The 17,455-nt window shown below is 39.5% G+C and overlaps 1 protein-coding gene across 2 annotated transcripts; it reads left to right on the top strand.

Moving 5' to 3' along the window:
• Positions 1-6,028: 6,028 nt before the first annotated feature.
• Positions 6,029-15,869, top strand: apom (apolipoprotein M). 2 transcript variants are annotated; one of them, XM_050046876.1, is made up of 7 exons: positions 6,030-6,225; positions 6,660-6,799; positions 9,265-9,335; positions 10,988-11,122; positions 15,465-15,563; positions 15,646-15,673; positions 15,776-15,869. In XM_050046876.1, exons 1-6 carry the CDS (start codon positions 6,112-6,114, stop codon positions 15,657-15,659), a joined length of 573 nt encoding a protein of 190 aa, XP_049902833.1. In that variant the 5' UTR covers positions 6,030-6,111; the 3' UTR covers positions 15,660-15,673; positions 15,776-15,869. The 2 variants fall into 2 exon arrangements, with proteins under 2 accessions (XP_049902832.1, XP_049902833.1); XM_050046875.1 differs by lacking the exon at positions 15,646-15,673 and having other exon boundaries at positions 6,029-6,225.
• The last annotated feature ends 1,586 nt before the right edge of the window (positions 15,870-17,455 follow it).

Raw genomic sequence — 17,455 nt, 5'->3', positions numbered from 1 at the left:
ATAGCTAAAAGCTCTGCTGGTTTTCTACCCGGAAGTATTTGTAAACAACAAGGCGATTCCCTCTGTAGTCCGGATGAGTCATGGCCTTGTAAAAGATTATGTTTGTTTCTTTTAGTTGGTGAGAATGTGTCGCCGCAAACGCGACAAACATCCACTAACTTTGACGGCGTTTTCTGCGAACACGGCTGAGCCATTTTGTACCGCTACACGTGTTTCTAGTCAGACTATGTTTACGAGCACAAGAGTTCAGCGAGCCACCGAAGGACCGCCCTGCAGATTTACTATTGGTTCTGCAACGTAGGGAGATTTTTTTAAACTCTGAAATTGTATCCGCCCATCTAAACACAAAATCAGGGAGAAAGTCATCAGTCTTTAGTTAAGCAAAGCGGCTAAAGACTAACTTGTGAGTCTACTGAGGCCCTGACAAAACTTCAGATTGTAAATGATTTGTCAGTGGATGAGTTAACCTGCTTCTTCAGTAGCCTCCACTTTAATGGAAAATTATGAAAAAAGTCACATGTAATGAAAGCGAGCAGTAGACTGACTGGATGTAGAAAAGGTGAGGCATGCAGTTGAATTTGCACATAATTTTTCTTAAGATATCATGGGCTGTTCATCATTTGTTTTGTAAATGGATGAACATATTCAGAATGATTTTCTGTACACTAAAAAATGGAAAACTCTGAAGGGGATGTCCCACTTGAGATCAAATTGGGCTGTATGTGGCCCCCGAACTAAAATGAGTTTGACACCCCTGCCTTAAACCTAATATGAGAAAGTAAAAGTTGTTGAAATTGCGTTGATTTTGCTGTAGAATAACAAAAGATTACAAGTTGTGTCTGTGAACATAAATACATTGCATCGAAAGTTCTTAGCTGTAGTTAAACTGCTGTTAAATGTAAAGTTTAATACTGTAAAATTTCAATTAAACACCCAGTCCCTTTTACTAGCCTGGTGTAGCTAGAAATTTTGACAAATAAACACCTGTCTCAATCAGAGACTTGGTCTGGTTGCCAAGAACCTAATTTTTTTTTGTAGAAGTTCTTCAGATGTACAAAACCAGGTTGTTGGTTTCCTCAAATTATGTGTCCATTCCTCGATTATCCTGTAAGTTATTAATATTCCCTTAGTCCATAAGGGTCCTCAGATCAAAAGAATCAAAATGGATTTTCATAAAAATTAATCCAAGTTGTGAGTATTGTTTTAACAGGATAAAGTGTTGGGCTGGATGCTGTAATCCTCGAGTGCCGTAACACTCTCTGATGCGCTATCTGTCGTAGCTAGATCAAATGAATGATTCATAGTTGATATATTATCAGAAGCCTAATTTTTATACAAGTAATATTCATACTGGTTTAAATAAACAATTTGATTGCATTTCCTGATCTTTGCTGAGCAACAATTTTGTGTGAAAGGAATTAAAGACCTGTCCCAAATATAGGCCTGTTCATTATAGTGATTTAAGCAAATAATATCCCTGGCTGCTAATTCAAGTTTTATGGTAAGTGGAAAGAATTTGTTGCGGCCCTTGAAATTCCCAGTGAGTATGCTATATGCTACAGCTAGCTAGCTTGCTAGCTAACCACCATCCCCATCCCAAACAGGGCCACTTGTAAGCTTTTGTTATTAACTGGAATGTCCCAAAAATAGGCCCATTGATTACAGTGATTTAAGCAAATAAAAGCCCAGGCTATTAATTGAAGTTTTATGGTAACCGTAGAACTAAACAAACTAACAGGCTCACAATAAAAATATTTTTACTGCGAACTACCGCCTCAAAAATTAAGTAGAATCGAATCAACAGACAACACATTTATTCTCTGTATATATCATATCTGTATCATATATCTTATATTTATATTTTACAAATTGTTTTTAGTTTTTTACGTTTTGATACCCTGTGTGCTGCTATCCAATGCTGCTGGAATCTTAATTTCCCTGAGGGAGTCTTCCCAAGGGATTAATAAAGTTCTATCTAATCTAATATCAACAAACATCAAATATAAGCATTTCAAAGGTAGTAACTCTCTGCACAGCATATTTTAATGGCAAGCACGATGGGAGGAAAACAGGTCTTCCTGCTCACCTCATTTTAATCAAATATTTATAATTTAAGTAATACTTCACCCACTAAATGATCATTATTATATCAGTTAGTCATACTGTGTTACCTTAAATTCATGGCAAACATATTGATTTACTGATTTACACGTTTAACAACTGCAAAACAATATCAAAACATATGCTTACACAACTCTCAACAACGTGTGCAGTATTATCCAAGTCTCATTTTTCAGGTCATGTGCTCAACACTTCCCCAACACATGCATTTTTGCTAAACATAATCTTAATATTGAAGTCTGGGTTTGGAGCATAGTTTCACTTTCAGTTCAGTTTTAAATAGTAAGGATTTTGGAGAAAATGCATGTATCAAGGCAACACAGCAGTTGATTGACAACTTGTAATTTTGTGGGTGAAGTATTCCTTAAAGTCTGCAGGACCTAGAAGTAGTGCGATACATGGAGGAACAGAATGCAATAAAACATGAATCTAAATTATTTGACACTATACTCATGGTCTGTGTCTGTAATGAATATTTTAATAAACATTTCCAGGTGTTAGACAAAATCCTATCATGTGTAGCTCAGTGGGTTTGATGTAGGAAGCCTCTCTGTTTTCTGGGGAAGTCTCTACAGGTGTAACATGTGCAGACAAGCTTGTTGTTTGACACCACCTTGTGGAAGTATGGGGAAGCTCATCCATCTCTTGCTCCTGGCAGTATGGTGTCTGCTGTAATATACTACATGAGCTCAGCTAATCTGACAACCACCTTTCAGACAGCAGTCAACAAACCGACACGCTGCCAAAGCTTCCTGAGGGGAACTCACACTTTTGACTTTGTGTTCCACATGTGCCAGGACATAGACTGCTGTTAGGTCGCATAAGACTGGGGTAAGGAGACAGAAACAAGTCAAGCTGAGGCTGAATGTCCCGAACGAATGATACCTCGCTAAAATATATGTACTATTATAAGCATAACCTGATCGCAAACTGTAAGTTCAACTCATGAAAACACATTTTAGAGCTGAATTACTGGCAACTACTTTGATAATTAATTAATTAAAATAAATTTCAATCAAAAATATACTAGTTTTAAGTGTCTAATGTGAACATTTGCTGTTTTTCCTTGAATTTCCTAATTTTTTTTTTACAATAGAAACTAATAATCTGTGGACAGTAAGTAAAAAAACAAGCAATTTTAGTATGTCAACATCGGCTGTGTGAATTTGTTTAAACATTTTATGGACTAAAAGATTGAGTGATTAAATAAGAGAGTAATGTAGAGAGTAAGAGAGTAAAAGCTGATAGAGACAGACAAACATTAGTGTAGGAGGATGATTTATAAAAAAAAAAAAAAAAAAAGTTAGCCCCAAACAAATAGGCCTAGTTAATGATTCCCAGTAGATGTCTGTTGACAGAGTGCGTGGGACTTGTTCAGTCAGGACAGACTGTACTCAAACACATTAGTAATACTCAGTTTTTGAAGTGTTAAAAAAAATTATACCTGAGGTTGTAACATGTTCACTTTCCAATAGTAAAAACTTTCTATAATTAACTTTTTCTTTGCTGAAGTGATTTAAAAGAAACCACCACCTCCTACATATGATGATGACTCAGAGGGCCCATGAAGAGCGCTTTTAAGGGACTTTCTCTTCTCAGCAGAATTTGGAGCATGAGAAAAGCTCGCTGTGAGAAAGTGATCATCACTTTACTATAAATGGGTTTTCCTAAAAGACAGAGACAACAGAGACAACAGAGACTTTTAACCCATTGTTCACCTCCTTCAAAGATCACAATCTGAATCACACACACACACACACTGTATATTTCTCAATTGTGGGATCAATAAAGGTGTATCTTATTTTATATACAGTAGATAGATAGATATGAACAACATACATGATCTACAAGTCAGACTTTTTTTGTTATACATACAGTTATACAATACACACACATCCCCCTCTCCCCCTCCCTCCCATGGGGGTGGTGGTGTGTCTTCCTCAAACTCGGGTCCTCTACCAGAGAGCTTTAGGGTTCTGCGCAGTATCTTAGCTGTTCCTGTGACTGCACTCTTCTGGACAGAGACCTCAGATGTTGTACCTGGACTCTGCTGAAGCCACTCTCCCAGTTTGGGGGTCACAGCCCCCAGTGCTCCCATTACCACTGACACCACGGTTGCCTTCAATCCCCACATCTTTTCTAGCTCCTCTTTCAGCCCTTGGTATTTTTCCAGCTTCTCACGTTCCTTCTTCCTGGTGTTGCTGTCGCTGGGGATTGCTACATCTATCACCTCTGCCTTCTTCTGTTGTTTGTCCGTCAACACGGTGCACGGTTGGTTAGCCATCACCAGTTTGGATCTGGAAGTCCCACATGATGTCAGCTCAGTCATTCTCAACCACCTTAGGAGGTGTCTAACATTCTGACCTTGGGATTTCCAGTCCATACTCAGTGCAGATGTTCCTGTACACTATGCCAGCATCTTGGTTATGGCGTTCCATGTATGCTCTTCCTGCCTGCATCTCACACCCTGCTATTATGTGCTGAGCTGTCTCAGGAGCATTTTTGCACAGCCTGCACCTGGGGTCCTGTCTGGTGTGGAAGACTCTTGCTTCTACTGATCTTGTACTTCCTGTGCTGCCATGATTAGTGCTCCTGTGGCGTCTTTCAATCCGGCCTTTTCCAGCCACTGGCAGGATTTCTTGATGTCGGCAACTTCTTCAATCTGTCAGTGGTACATGCTGTGCAGGGGCTTGTCCTTCCATGATGGTTTTATATTTGACAGTAGTATGTGCACGTTACAAAAACCACTGTGTATTTAAACAATAATATATAGCCTGGGTCTTCAACAGGGGGTCCGCAACACCCAGGGGGTCCTCAGAGTTACTGCAGGGGGGCACCAATTATTACCTATTGGCTGTTTATTATTTTAAATTTACAGACATTCTTGTGAGCCACAGCGGATTGTTTTGCAACTTCTTGAGCAAGAGGCTCAATTACCGCCCACATCAGAAACAAATAATATGTATAAATATATGAATGTGCCAATAGTTATTATTTTAATAGCTTAGTATTGTATGCACTATAATAGGGTATACAGGTTTATACATGCCGCTTTAGGCTGCCCCACACGTTGTTGTAGGCCGTAATACGCAACTCAGTTTTACACGCAATAAGTAGCAGGGGGTCCATTCTCTGTCTCTCTTTCAGCTAAAAGCTCCTTGCTCTGAAAAACATTTAAGACCCCTGATATAGTGTCATTAAACTGATGTTAGCTGTTCATCAATCAATCAATCAATGGCTCTTGTGTCTGGTTGTTTTGCTGCATAGTATTCTGTAGCGCCCTCCAGAGGGGAGAAGTTGGAACAGGCTGTGCAGCCATGTTACCTGCCTGACTCCTGACTCTGAAGTGTATAAGTCCTGGATGGAGGGCAGGTTGGCACCAGTGATTCTCTCTGCAGTAATGATTGTCCGTTGTAGTCACTTCCTGTCCTGTTTGGTGGCTGATCCAAACCAGATAGTGATGGATGTGCAGAGAATAGACTGAATCATTGCAGTGAGGAACTGGAGCAGCACCTCCTGAGCCTCCTCTGAGCCTTTGTTTTTCTGGTGATGTTGATGTTGGACGTCCACTTTAGGTCCTGGGAGATGGTGGATCCCAGAAGCTTAAAGGCCTCCACCGCAAACACAGTGTTGTTGAGTAAGATGATAGGAAGCATGTTGAGGGGCACCTCCTGAAGTCTATTGTCATCACCACAGTTTTGAGTATTCGGCTTCAGGTTGTTCTGACCACACCAGCTGCTAAAACTCTTGTCTGTATGCAGACTCGTCACTTGATCGTTGTGTCATCTGCAAACTTCAGGAGTTTAACAGACGGGTCTTCTGAGGTGCAGCTGTTGGTGTGGAGGTCAGAGGGTATTGCAGCAGTACATGTTAATAATTTACCCACACCCACACTCTTTTTAGGTGACACGTTGGAACAAACTGTGCCCCGAAGACCAACACACATTCTGATCAGGTTCTTAGTGAACAATTAGCTCTGAGGTTGCAGTTATGTTGGATAAAGCTTTGTCATGTTTTCTCTATTTATTTAGTTTGTTGTATCAGGCCTTTGTGCCATGTTCAGTTCCTGAGCTGTTGCCTGTCAACACTGTCGACCATCAGCAGGTGAGAAAATGAAATATTTAGATTTTCTGTTTGTCTAAATGCAAAATATACTCACGTACCATAACTTTTGACAGAGAAAAACATTTGATGATTCCTGTCATTGGCACTTTGTTGTTGTTATTTTAATGAAACATTTTGTACTTTTTGATGCATCTAAGATAACTTTAATGTAGTCTTAATATATAGCCTCTGGTTAAGTGTGTCATACAAATAAGTAACGCAATGGCAATTCACAGTTAGTGCAGACACAGAGAGATTTACCGAGATAAACTGAAGACGTAACCACAGAGACGCTCTTTCCACCCCCGCTGTTCTTTCCATAAGTGGTCTTTCTCAATACTTGTGGGCTTATATCTTAAAATAGGTTATGTTCCTGTAGCATTGCTGCAACCCCACACTGTCATGACACCTCTCTGTGTATGCGTCTCTTTCAGTATTTGGGGAAATGGTACTTTAAAGCGGCAGTCAGTCGCAGAGAGGCTGACATCCACAAGTTCAAAGCACTGGACAACATGTGGTTCACCATGGAGGAGTTGACCAACAGCACACTGCTGCTGACTGGACACATGCGCATGTGAGGCAGCAGATACACACGCACACATGACCTCATAGGGAATAAATCCCAACCTTAAAGTGGAAATAGACAGGTTTTTTTGTTTTAACTTATCATTATGAAGTAAATGTTAATATCACAATGTAACGGCTACAGAATAATGACGATCTCCTGGGAAATAGGAGGCTTGATTTATAGCACAGAGGAAGTGTGTCAATTATTATGCAACCAAAACAGGAAGCGGACAGCACTTTTGTTTTACCTGTTAGCTACTGGTAGCTATCCCCAGTTACCAAACAGTATCAGTGTAAGTTATCTGTGGTCATTATCCCCAGAGGGGGAAATGGCAGACAGTGGAACAACCAAAGTATCTGTGGAAGATGTAGAAGGTGCTAGGCTCTGAGGCAAGGTTGTTGTGGTTAACTAAAATTAAAAACTAAAACAAAAAAAAACATTTATTTAGCTGTAATAAACATAAAAACTAGGCTTTAGAAGAAAAACTAACTGAAATGATACTGTGTACTTACAAAATTAACTATTAATAATAATAAAATACAAATACACAAATAAATGTCTTTAATTTTAGTCTTTGTAAGTTTGGTCAAATTTGTCAGCACAAGCATGAGGAGGCACTGGGGCATATGTTTATTGAGACTGGGATGTCTACATGACAGTCAGTCAATTGTCTTCACAAAGTATTGTGTTTGTACTGTAACTTCGGAAATGGTGCCACTGACCAATACCCACATACTGTCAAGAATAAAAAGTAAAACTAATACTAGAACTATTAAAAACTAAACTAAAACCAAACTAAACTGAAACAAGCCACCCACTCTGAAAACTAACTGAAACTTGTGGTTGACAATTGGTCTGTTTTCACTTTAAGGGAACAGTGTGTAAGATTTAGGGGGATTTAGTGGCATCTAGTGGTGAGGATTGCAGATTGCAACAAGCTGAAACTTCTCCTGGTTAGAATTCCTACAGTGTTCATTGTTAAGGACAACCGGAAAAACACTGAATAAAGCAGTCTCATGTTACAAATATTTCTCCTATGATATTCGGAAAGATACAGACAGGCCGCTAGCCCAGCACCTACTAATGTGTGCTCACCTTATTTCTGATCCACACGTTCAGGAGGTTTTTTCCAGGACCCGAATAATCCACAGGGGTCTCTTCCTATCCAAAACAAACAGACCATATGATTTAAACCTGTAAAAACACAGAATTTTCACATTACAAATCAGTGTTTTTCCGATGCTGTTTGTTTGTTTTGCTAATATGTGCTCACTTTTCTCTGATTACTTAAGAGCCAGACATTCAGGAGGTTTTTATCGGGAGTCCAATTATTCGTAGTCTTCGCTCTAAAACAAACAGACCTGGTGATCTAAAATGCAAACACTGCATGCAGCAGTGTCACATAAAAATGCTAATGGACCTATCTAGAGCCATGCAGGGCTACTGTAGAAACATGGCTGTGAAACATAGATGAGGACCTGCTCCCTATATATAGACATATAGTCAGCCAGGGATGAAGTTTTTTCTGTAGGCTGACGCGGAGGTTAGCTTCGCCCTGGTTCTCTCGCCAGAAAGCCTGTGAGATTTTTCCATTGGATTTTAGATTACTACTGAAAATAAGCTCTGTGGCAAATACACAATTAGGACACTAAGATGTTATGTTCTGCAAGATAATCTACACAAAAGTCTGAATGCATTCGCCAGAAGTAAAAAGCTAACGTTAGGCTATTAAAAAAAAACTACATTATGGTCACATGACCTAACATCACCACCATAACAAGACTGTAAAGCTATGTTCGGCACAGCGTGGTGCGGCTCAGCTTGGCGTGATGACAATCTGCAGTCACATTTAGCCACTTGTTAGCAACTGTCTTTTTTTAAGACACACAGAAGCTTCAAATTTACTGATGTATTTTATGTCGTAGAACAAAATGTGAAAGTCTCTTCAGCTTGTGTTAACAACAGACCTGATTTCAGGCATCTAACCAAAAATCAAATCAAAAAACAACTGACTTTGAGATGAGGAAACCAAGATACTAACTCATATTCAGGTTTTAGGACTTTAGTAGTGGAATTAAAATATAAAGTAGAATAAAATGGAAATAATCAAGTAAAGTTAAAGAAACTCACAACTGCACTTGAGCTTGAGCTAAGCAACTAAATACCTCCCACCACTGACGACATCAAAGCCAGTATTAGCTCCATCCAAACCATTCACATGATGTTTTAATTATATGACACACTTCTATGTATGAAACTGCTTTAGAGCATTTTTATAACAAGGCACAAACAAAAAAACCCAGACCATGAATAGACACCAGAATTAGGGAAGTGATGTCTAGAAAGTGTAAAAGGTGTGAATGTATGTTTTAAAAATGAAAGTCTTGATGTCATGTTTATATTATTATGTCATTATGTGATGAACTATAAAACATGCTAAATGTGTACTTACTTTTCAAATATTCTTTTAGGGGAGATAACTGCATTAAACAGACCTGGACCTATCACATACGTCCTGACAGGGACGATATGGAACTGGAAGGTAACTGCACGACCACCTGCATTCACACATGCACACGAGAGATGAATAGGTGCTGGTTTCAAGAGGCCTTTTTTAGGAGGCGATGCAAATGGGAATTTTGTGCTGGTGTTAAAATAAATGCAACAACTTTACCCAAAAAAATTACAGGGATCAGTAATTTTCCCAGACTTTTATTCTGAGCAGGGTGGGAAAACCCCTGAGTGTTTCTGTCAGAACATCTGTAACTCTAAAGCTCACCACTGAAATGACTTTTGGGTGGATTTTTTGGCTTTAAAAACTTAGGCACCTGAATAAATTCAATTCACAAAACATTACATCAAAATAGCTCCAAACATGTCCAGTCGAATTCTTTATTGCTCATGTTGTCTCATGTAGAACAAATAGTGTGAAGAAAAGGAGATTACTTTTATTCACAATGACTGGACATGAATCTAAGTTGCCAAAGATTTCCAAAATTTACAGTTATGATTGTTATGGTACGCTACAATAGAGCCTACTATATAAAACAGGAATCTGAACAGGTGTATAACAACAGGACAAAGAGAGAAAGTACCTCATTCAGCAACAAAAGTTTCAAAAACAAACTGTTTCCTGTTTCCAGTATCTGTGCTGAATTAAGCGAACCAGCCTGTGACTGTACACAAACATGAGAGTGCTATCAACCTTCTCACCTAATTCTCAGCCTGAGAGCAAACAAGTGTTCATTCATTTAAGATGCTGAAATATAGGATAGTCCTATAAAGGGATAGTTCAGATCTTTGGGAGTGGGGCTGTATGAGGTATCTAGCCAAAGTCAAAGTATTACCTACAGTAAGTGGCAGTCGGCACGTTCCCTGTTTTGAAAAGCAGGCAACATAGAAGCTCAGCAATGTACTGCTGTGGAAGGGGGCAGAAGCAAAATGTATTTAGCCACATAAAAAATCAATATCAGTTTAAGTGTACGCTTCATTGAGAATATTTTCACCACTTTACCTCGTCATCAGACATCAGACATGGGAACTGAAGCTGTTATATCACTCTCTTCAAAGCCAGACTCCAATGAGATGTTATTTAACATGACTGAACACAGGAGCTTCTGGTCTACCGCTGCCTCGATCAGTTCATTTGTTTGTGTTGTGGGATTCTGGCGTTTAAAAGGATCAGTTCGGATCTGATCGAGGCAGCAGCAGATGTTTTGCTGCTGCCCCCATCCACGGCAGTACATTGCTTAGCTTCCGTGGCGGTGCTCCTGTCTGCTTCTCCAAACTGGGGGTGTGCCAATCGACATCTACTGTAAGTAATACTCACTGTGGATAAGTACCTCATACAACCCCACTTCAAAAGAGCCAGACTATCTCTTTGAGATCATCACAATCAGATAATAAAACAAGATCCATGTTAAGGCCTTAATGTTAGTTGATGTTTTGCTTTTGTGTTGCATACAACAATATTCAATAGCCTGCTTCACTCAATTGGTAATCCAGCCTAAATACCGGCACGGTCTGTTGGTCGACTGATCACCTAACACAAATCTGACTCAGAACAAAGACACCTCTGTTAATGATTGGCCTCGTAGCCTTTTGGGAGTTCACTGCAGTATGCTGACCTCATTCTGTGTCACTCTCTGATCACTACTGTTTCTGCCCTGCTGGTGTTTTGCTGTTTTGATGCAGGAAGGCCGCAGCGGAGGAACCTGCTCTGGAGCGGCAAGTGGGCCAACTGTCCCGAATGCATCATTTTCCAGGAAGTAGAGCCACCTCTAAAAGAGACAGACTCAGAGGACTCCCTCAACAGACACATGCTGTATGGTGAGCCATTACCCTGAATAATACTCAAATAATTCAGCTCTCTCCCAAACTATTACCCCCTACAGCTAAAGTTCAACCACAAACAGTTTTGTACTGCCCTGCAGAGATAAGATAAGCCTTATCAATCCCCAGAGGGAAAAAAAGGTCTTGCAGCAGCACAAGGACACAAAAAGATAATAATAAATAACCACAAGTAAATAGAAATAAAAACAGAAACTATACAAAAGCAACACAACCCCAGATTACAAGGCAAGCAGAATATATACAGTGCCCACAGCAGGTAGGCTGTATTTAAAAAGTGCAGCACTGTCTCAAGGTAAGCAACATAGTGATGTGTTCAGCAAAGTACAGTTGGAGTCATACGATATCATCTACTATAACATTGTACATCAGAGTAATATAATACAATTAAGAAATTATAAGTAGAGTTTGTCTGGATTCCTAATAGAAAAATAATACCATATTAATATAACATAGTACTGTGTAATATAGTAGGCTGTGGGATATAAAGAAATAATCAATTACAGTACAAGTAGGCTATAGTATAACATACTGTATAGTAAGTGTAATATACCAAAATATAAATATATGGTGTTGTAAAATGTGTTTTCAGCATTCTTGTCTATTAAAACTAGTTTATCATTTCTTCTTCTTTTAATATTTACAGCACAATTAAAGCAACACTTACCTTTCTGGAAATTTTACGCTTTTCTTTGTTTATGTTAAAATGCTATTAATCAGCTGATGGCACACCATAATGTAAGTGAATTCCACCAGAGATAAAAACTCATGATTGTACCATTCTCATATGGTTTTAAGAAAACCCCTGTCTGTGTTCCCAATGTGGAGGCCTCCGACTGACGTAACCGCTCATGTAATGACCCCCCCCCCCCAATGTTACATAGGCTTAGCGTTATATGACAACACAGCATCCAGTTGCTAACGGTTAGCCTACTGTCTTGTTTGTTGCCAGTCACCAGTACTATCTAACGTTAGCATTTACGTTATATATATAGCCTATATAAAACTCATCAGTCATTACTGACTCTGGATAAGTTTCAAAACTCCAGGGTTGCGTTTGTGCAGGACAGGTAACGTTATGTTTAGTTTGCTTCTAATTTAACATATAACGTTATATGACAACACAGCGTCCAGTTGCTAATGGCTAACGTTAGCCTACTGCAGTGTAGCCTCTGAAACATTAACGTTATCTTCCTTGTGCGTTTCCACTTACTAGTAACGTTAATGCTACTATCTAACGTTAGCACTGTAACCTTATTCTAAAACTCATCAGTCATCACTGACTCTGGTTGAGTTTTAAAACTCCGGGGTTGTTTTTGACTGTCTTGGTTGTAACGTTACACTCGCTCTCCTCTTCCGTGTATCTAACGTTACCTTGCCAACGGCTACGTCTATCGTAGCCGCAATGAGGACGTAATGGAGGAGGGGGGAGTAGGCCTTTGGAGGGAGGCGGGAGTTGTGGATGTTCAATTTTTTTCTAAGTGCTGTGTGAAATGCAAGAAAGGTAAGAGTTGCCTTAAATGAATAATCAATTAATCTACAATTTAAAAAACATTAAACGTAGCTTAACTAACATTATACCTAGTTACGTTAATTTTACATAAGTCAAGAGCAGACGCTATGCTAAGCTAGTTAGGGAATACAAATTGGATTCAGCTACAGCTTTATTGAGTTAATGAACTGAATTACCAAGATAAGATCATCAATTACATCAATTCATCAATTATTTTTAAATTACAGAGTACAGCTAGAGACAGATATGTCCAGTTAATTTTGTTTTGGCAAAGACTAGCTTGTAGCTTTCTCACCAGCTAGCTTTCACTTGTACACTTAGTTAACTTCCATGCTTTAGCCCTATGGTTGTCTTTCTCTCTTTGACAATTTTCTACACAGTTTTATATGTTTCTATGACATAATGATGTTTTTATATGGTAAAATAAGTCAGATTCCAGTCCTCAATTTTGACCAAATCTGTAGTTATGTGCTAGCTTTGTAAGGCAGCGTTAAATGATTACAACAAAGGCCCCAAAATCCAATGTTTCCTTTTCCCATCAAAATTAGTGCTTGTATGTGGGTAATTTAACCTCGGAAAACCCGGGAAAATAGGCAACAGACTGCTTTCCCATCACCAGTAGCCAGAGACTGTTTTTTTTTTCCTGGTGTGTCACATTTGACAGCAGCATGGAGGCCAGTGAAAATTTCATGGTGGTTACTTATTTATTTACATCTGTTACTTATTCAGTCTTCCTCTCAAACTCTGTGCGAGCTAAATTTTAAAAGACGTATAAGCGCTGTTTGGATGGAGACGGGCAGAATTTGTGGTGGCATGTCACTGAATCACACCAGCAAAGAGGCTAAAATTAGTTCGTCCATATTTCCATCACTGCCAGTCGGAGCTAGGGCTGATAAATATCCTGTGACTACTGCAGAGTCATTTTCCCGTGAGAGAATACCGATTGTAACCTTTCCCATTAAATACAAAAGCCAGATGTCAGCAGGTGTTAGTGGGGTTTTTTTGTCCAGTGAAAAAGGGGCTCCACTGAGCTACTGATGGGAAATCATGAGGTAAAAAGAGTGTCTTTGGTTTAGTTTGTCTACAAAGCATTTAGATTATACCATTACATTTTGGGGTGAACTATTTCTTTAACTACTCCCAGGATATTGATTTAAACCAGGACTGTCAAGAATATTTTTATTCAATTTTAACAGGATTACACTGCATGATTACAACAGGTATCAAAATTAAAGCATATATATGACGGGAACAAAGCATGAAATCCAATCACAATTCTCCCCATTCCACTGATCCCTAATAACAGCTGGAATGTCGTCAATAAGACGGCCAACCATCTCCTGAATAGTACAAAAAAATGATAGATGAGCTGAAAGTCAGGTCAATATTAAAAGAGAGAGGGAGACACGCCTGTATGAAAGGCAGGTTCAGAATAATGGGGTACTTTATCAGAGTATACATTGATAGAAAGCACCTACCATGATTGTCAAACATACGACCTGCAGGCCAGAATCGGTCCACCAAAGGATCCAATCTGATCGACCACATGACAGTGCATACCTAATTTTGAGGGCAAAGAGGTGTTCGGTTTCAGGAGCATGTTAAATAGTGAGTAGCTACTTCATGTAAAATGCTGCTTAAGAGGCTTTTCCACTCTGACCAGAGTACAGCTCTCTAAAAATCTATGAATGCTTATTGTTGCAGTGTTTCCACTAAACACATTTAGTCGCAGCGCCTCTCTGTTGCTAAAAAATTAGCGCTGCTGTGATATAAAAATCTCCCCATACCATTAAATTGCCATTTCTACAAGCAGCCAGAGTCGAAGATGAGCAAGGATTATATATTGAACACCCCCAGATACTGAACACTGAACACTCCTGTCAGCTAACAACAGGAAACTGATGAACACTAAACACATTTAGTCGCAGCGCCTCTCTGTTGCTAAAAAATTAGCGCTGCTGTGATATAAAAATCTCCCCATACCATTAAATTGCCATTTCTACAAGCAGCCAGAGTCGAAGATGAGCAAGGATTATATATTGAACACCCCCAGATAGGGGTGCTCTGATCAACTGATGGATGTCGGCCGAGTCCTTCTAAATAGTTTGAAGGCCGATCACACACAGTTCTGACAAACTGAAGCTCACACCGAACACTCATTGCACTCCATCTACAGAGGCTGCAACAAGCCAAAAAGTCCTTCAAAAGTCAGCTGTCTGTAGTCTTACCATCTAACAACTTTATCCTCCACTCCATTAATTCACCACCAAACTGCCCAGCTCGCAGGCTGTCCATTCCCAGCAGCACAACAGCTGGATTATAGACGGTAGTATTCCCGCAGCTTCACAAGAAGCATCACTTGGTTTTAAGTCTCAAACTGAATAATTTAGGGCTACCCTTATAAAGGTACTATAATTTTATATATACTGTCCTGTGTATCTTTATAGCTGTTAATTACATTTTTAAATACAAATATAAATATATTCATATTCTAATTACAATGTCTGAATATTGTTGAGAATTAAAAGTTCAAAGGGCGTGAAAGCGTGAAAGGGTGTACGTACATTATGCTATCATTATATCAGTAAAAGAAAGGCAACAATGTGGAGGTGTTGTTATTTATAGGTTATTATGCGATGGTGTTACTGGTCCAGCCCACTTGAGGTAAATTAGGCTGTATGTGACCCATGACCTAAAATTAGTTTCACACCCCCGAATAACAAACACTGGCAACATGTGATTGTTGTAAACAACGACGGCGCCTACACATAAAACCGTCTTTTCTTTTTTTCTTTCTTTTCACTGTAGCTCGCCAGAGTGACGGTTACTCTGAGGCGGTGACGGCATTTCTGAAAAACTTGGCTTGTCATAACATGTTGGAAAGTGTCAGACTACCTCAAGAGAAAGGTTTGTCTTTTAGCTAATTAAATATGATGCTTTTAAGTCTCAAAGTGTTTCCTGAGGTTAACAATTACATCTGCATTGACAGAGTTGTGCACCTAAATATTAACACTGAGGTAGGCACAGATATTACATCTTACTTCCATTTGCATTTTAATGATTTTTTTATACTTGGTCTGTCCCTGCTGATTTTAAATTACAGACTTAATTTCTTACAGGAAGTTGCTGGAGCCGTGGATGTCCCAGATGATATTAAGATTATTTCATGTTTTCACTGTGTAACAACAAATAAAGCAAAAAGTCTCTCCTTCAGGAATTGCATTATTTTATCACACCTTTACATTAGACTGAGACTAAGTACCTACATTTTTACAAACATCACATCATAATGATGTCATCAGTGATTTGTGGTGCCAAAAATATAATGCCAGGGTGAAAAGTGAGGCCAGCCATTATGTTGTTTGATTGTTTGCTCATCCACCTGTCATTCTCATCACTTTAAACGAGAAGATCCAGAGGTGACATAACGTGAGGTAAAAAAAAACACCTTTGTTGGGGAGGATCCACCCACACTCACCCAGCAAAAACCCGGGGGAATTCCCATGATGCCACTGAACAAAAATACCTGTTCAGATAACTTGAATGAAGGCAGCACAGATTCTGCACTATTTTAACACAGATGTATTCAGTGTGCTGGAGTTTGATCACAAATGCTGAGAAAAATATTGGTTCATTAAGACCATTAAAGTCGCATACAGAAACAGTTTCATATAAATACTTTTTTGTGACTCCATTGTGCCGTTTGATGCAGTAAAGATGTCAGTCATTCGCAACGCTTTTGTTATCAACATCCAGTTTCTAGTCGGTTTTCCCTGGAAAGGGTTTCTCTCCTGTACTGGAAGTGATGAGCATTACGTTTCTAAAAATAAACAACAGCAGATACTCACTCGGAATAAACACAATGATGCTGGCAACAATTTGTGTTTATGCTCGTGTTGTTATGACAGCAACTGATATTCACTTCCACCTTCCCTCTTTGAATCTAAACAAACAAAAAGGCAGCATGATTGCAAAATCAATGTTCTGCTTCTGTAACAAGGGCACCACCACATGCCAACTGTGAGACGTCATGCATGTATTTAGTAAACAGAGCTGTCACTTAGTAACACATACTTGCCAGATTGGACCGGGTGCTGGAAATGTTTAGGCATATGAAAACATAATGAAATACAGAAAACAGAAGTTGAATTCCCCTCATCAACTTTGCCACGCTGGTGTGCGTTTATTGGTCTCTCCTTAGATACCTGATGGACCAGTGTGCCATCCAACCCTCAGTCACTACAACTCACTGCAGTGCCACTGAACCGTGTATTTGTAGGAGTGTTCAGATGATTAAAGGATAACTTCAGTATTTTTCAACCTGGGCCCTATTTCCCCATGTGTATGTGTGCGTATGATTCATAGGTAAAACTCATTTTAAAATTGGTTCAGTATTGAGGGAGGCGGATGCAGGCGACAGCCGCGAAACAAGCTAAAATGGTAACGGGCAAATGCGTCCCGTATAAGTTTGCGCATTAAAAGTGCTTTTTTTCGCCACTGACCGGTTCAGATCGCCAGTGCTATCTCTGTAAATAGCATACTAAGCGTTTCCCTTACCTCTGGGCTGTGTGACGTCATCTCGCGAGAGCTTTGCTTGTTGCCGGAAGAAAACAGAGCCATGCTGAGCGTGCTCAGAGTGGCGCTGGTTGTCCCGGAGTACAGTTGAGAGTTTTACTGCATCGATTGAAAACAATGGTTCGTGTTTGTGCTTATCCGAATTGCAAGAACAGGATGTTGCGCAACACCCCGTATAGCTTTCATAGGCTGCCTTTGTCGGACGGCGAGATGCTGAAGTTGTG

This window comes from Epinephelus moara, chromosome 6 (genome assembly GCF_006386435.1).
Source record: "Epinephelus moara isolate mb chromosome 6, YSFRI_EMoa_1.0, whole genome shotgun sequence".
NCBI lineage: Eukaryota > Metazoa > Chordata > Actinopteri > Perciformes > Serranidae > Epinephelus > Epinephelus moara.
The sequence above is the reverse complement of the archived record's forward strand: the minus strand, read 5'-3'. Positions and strand labels throughout refer to the sequence as shown.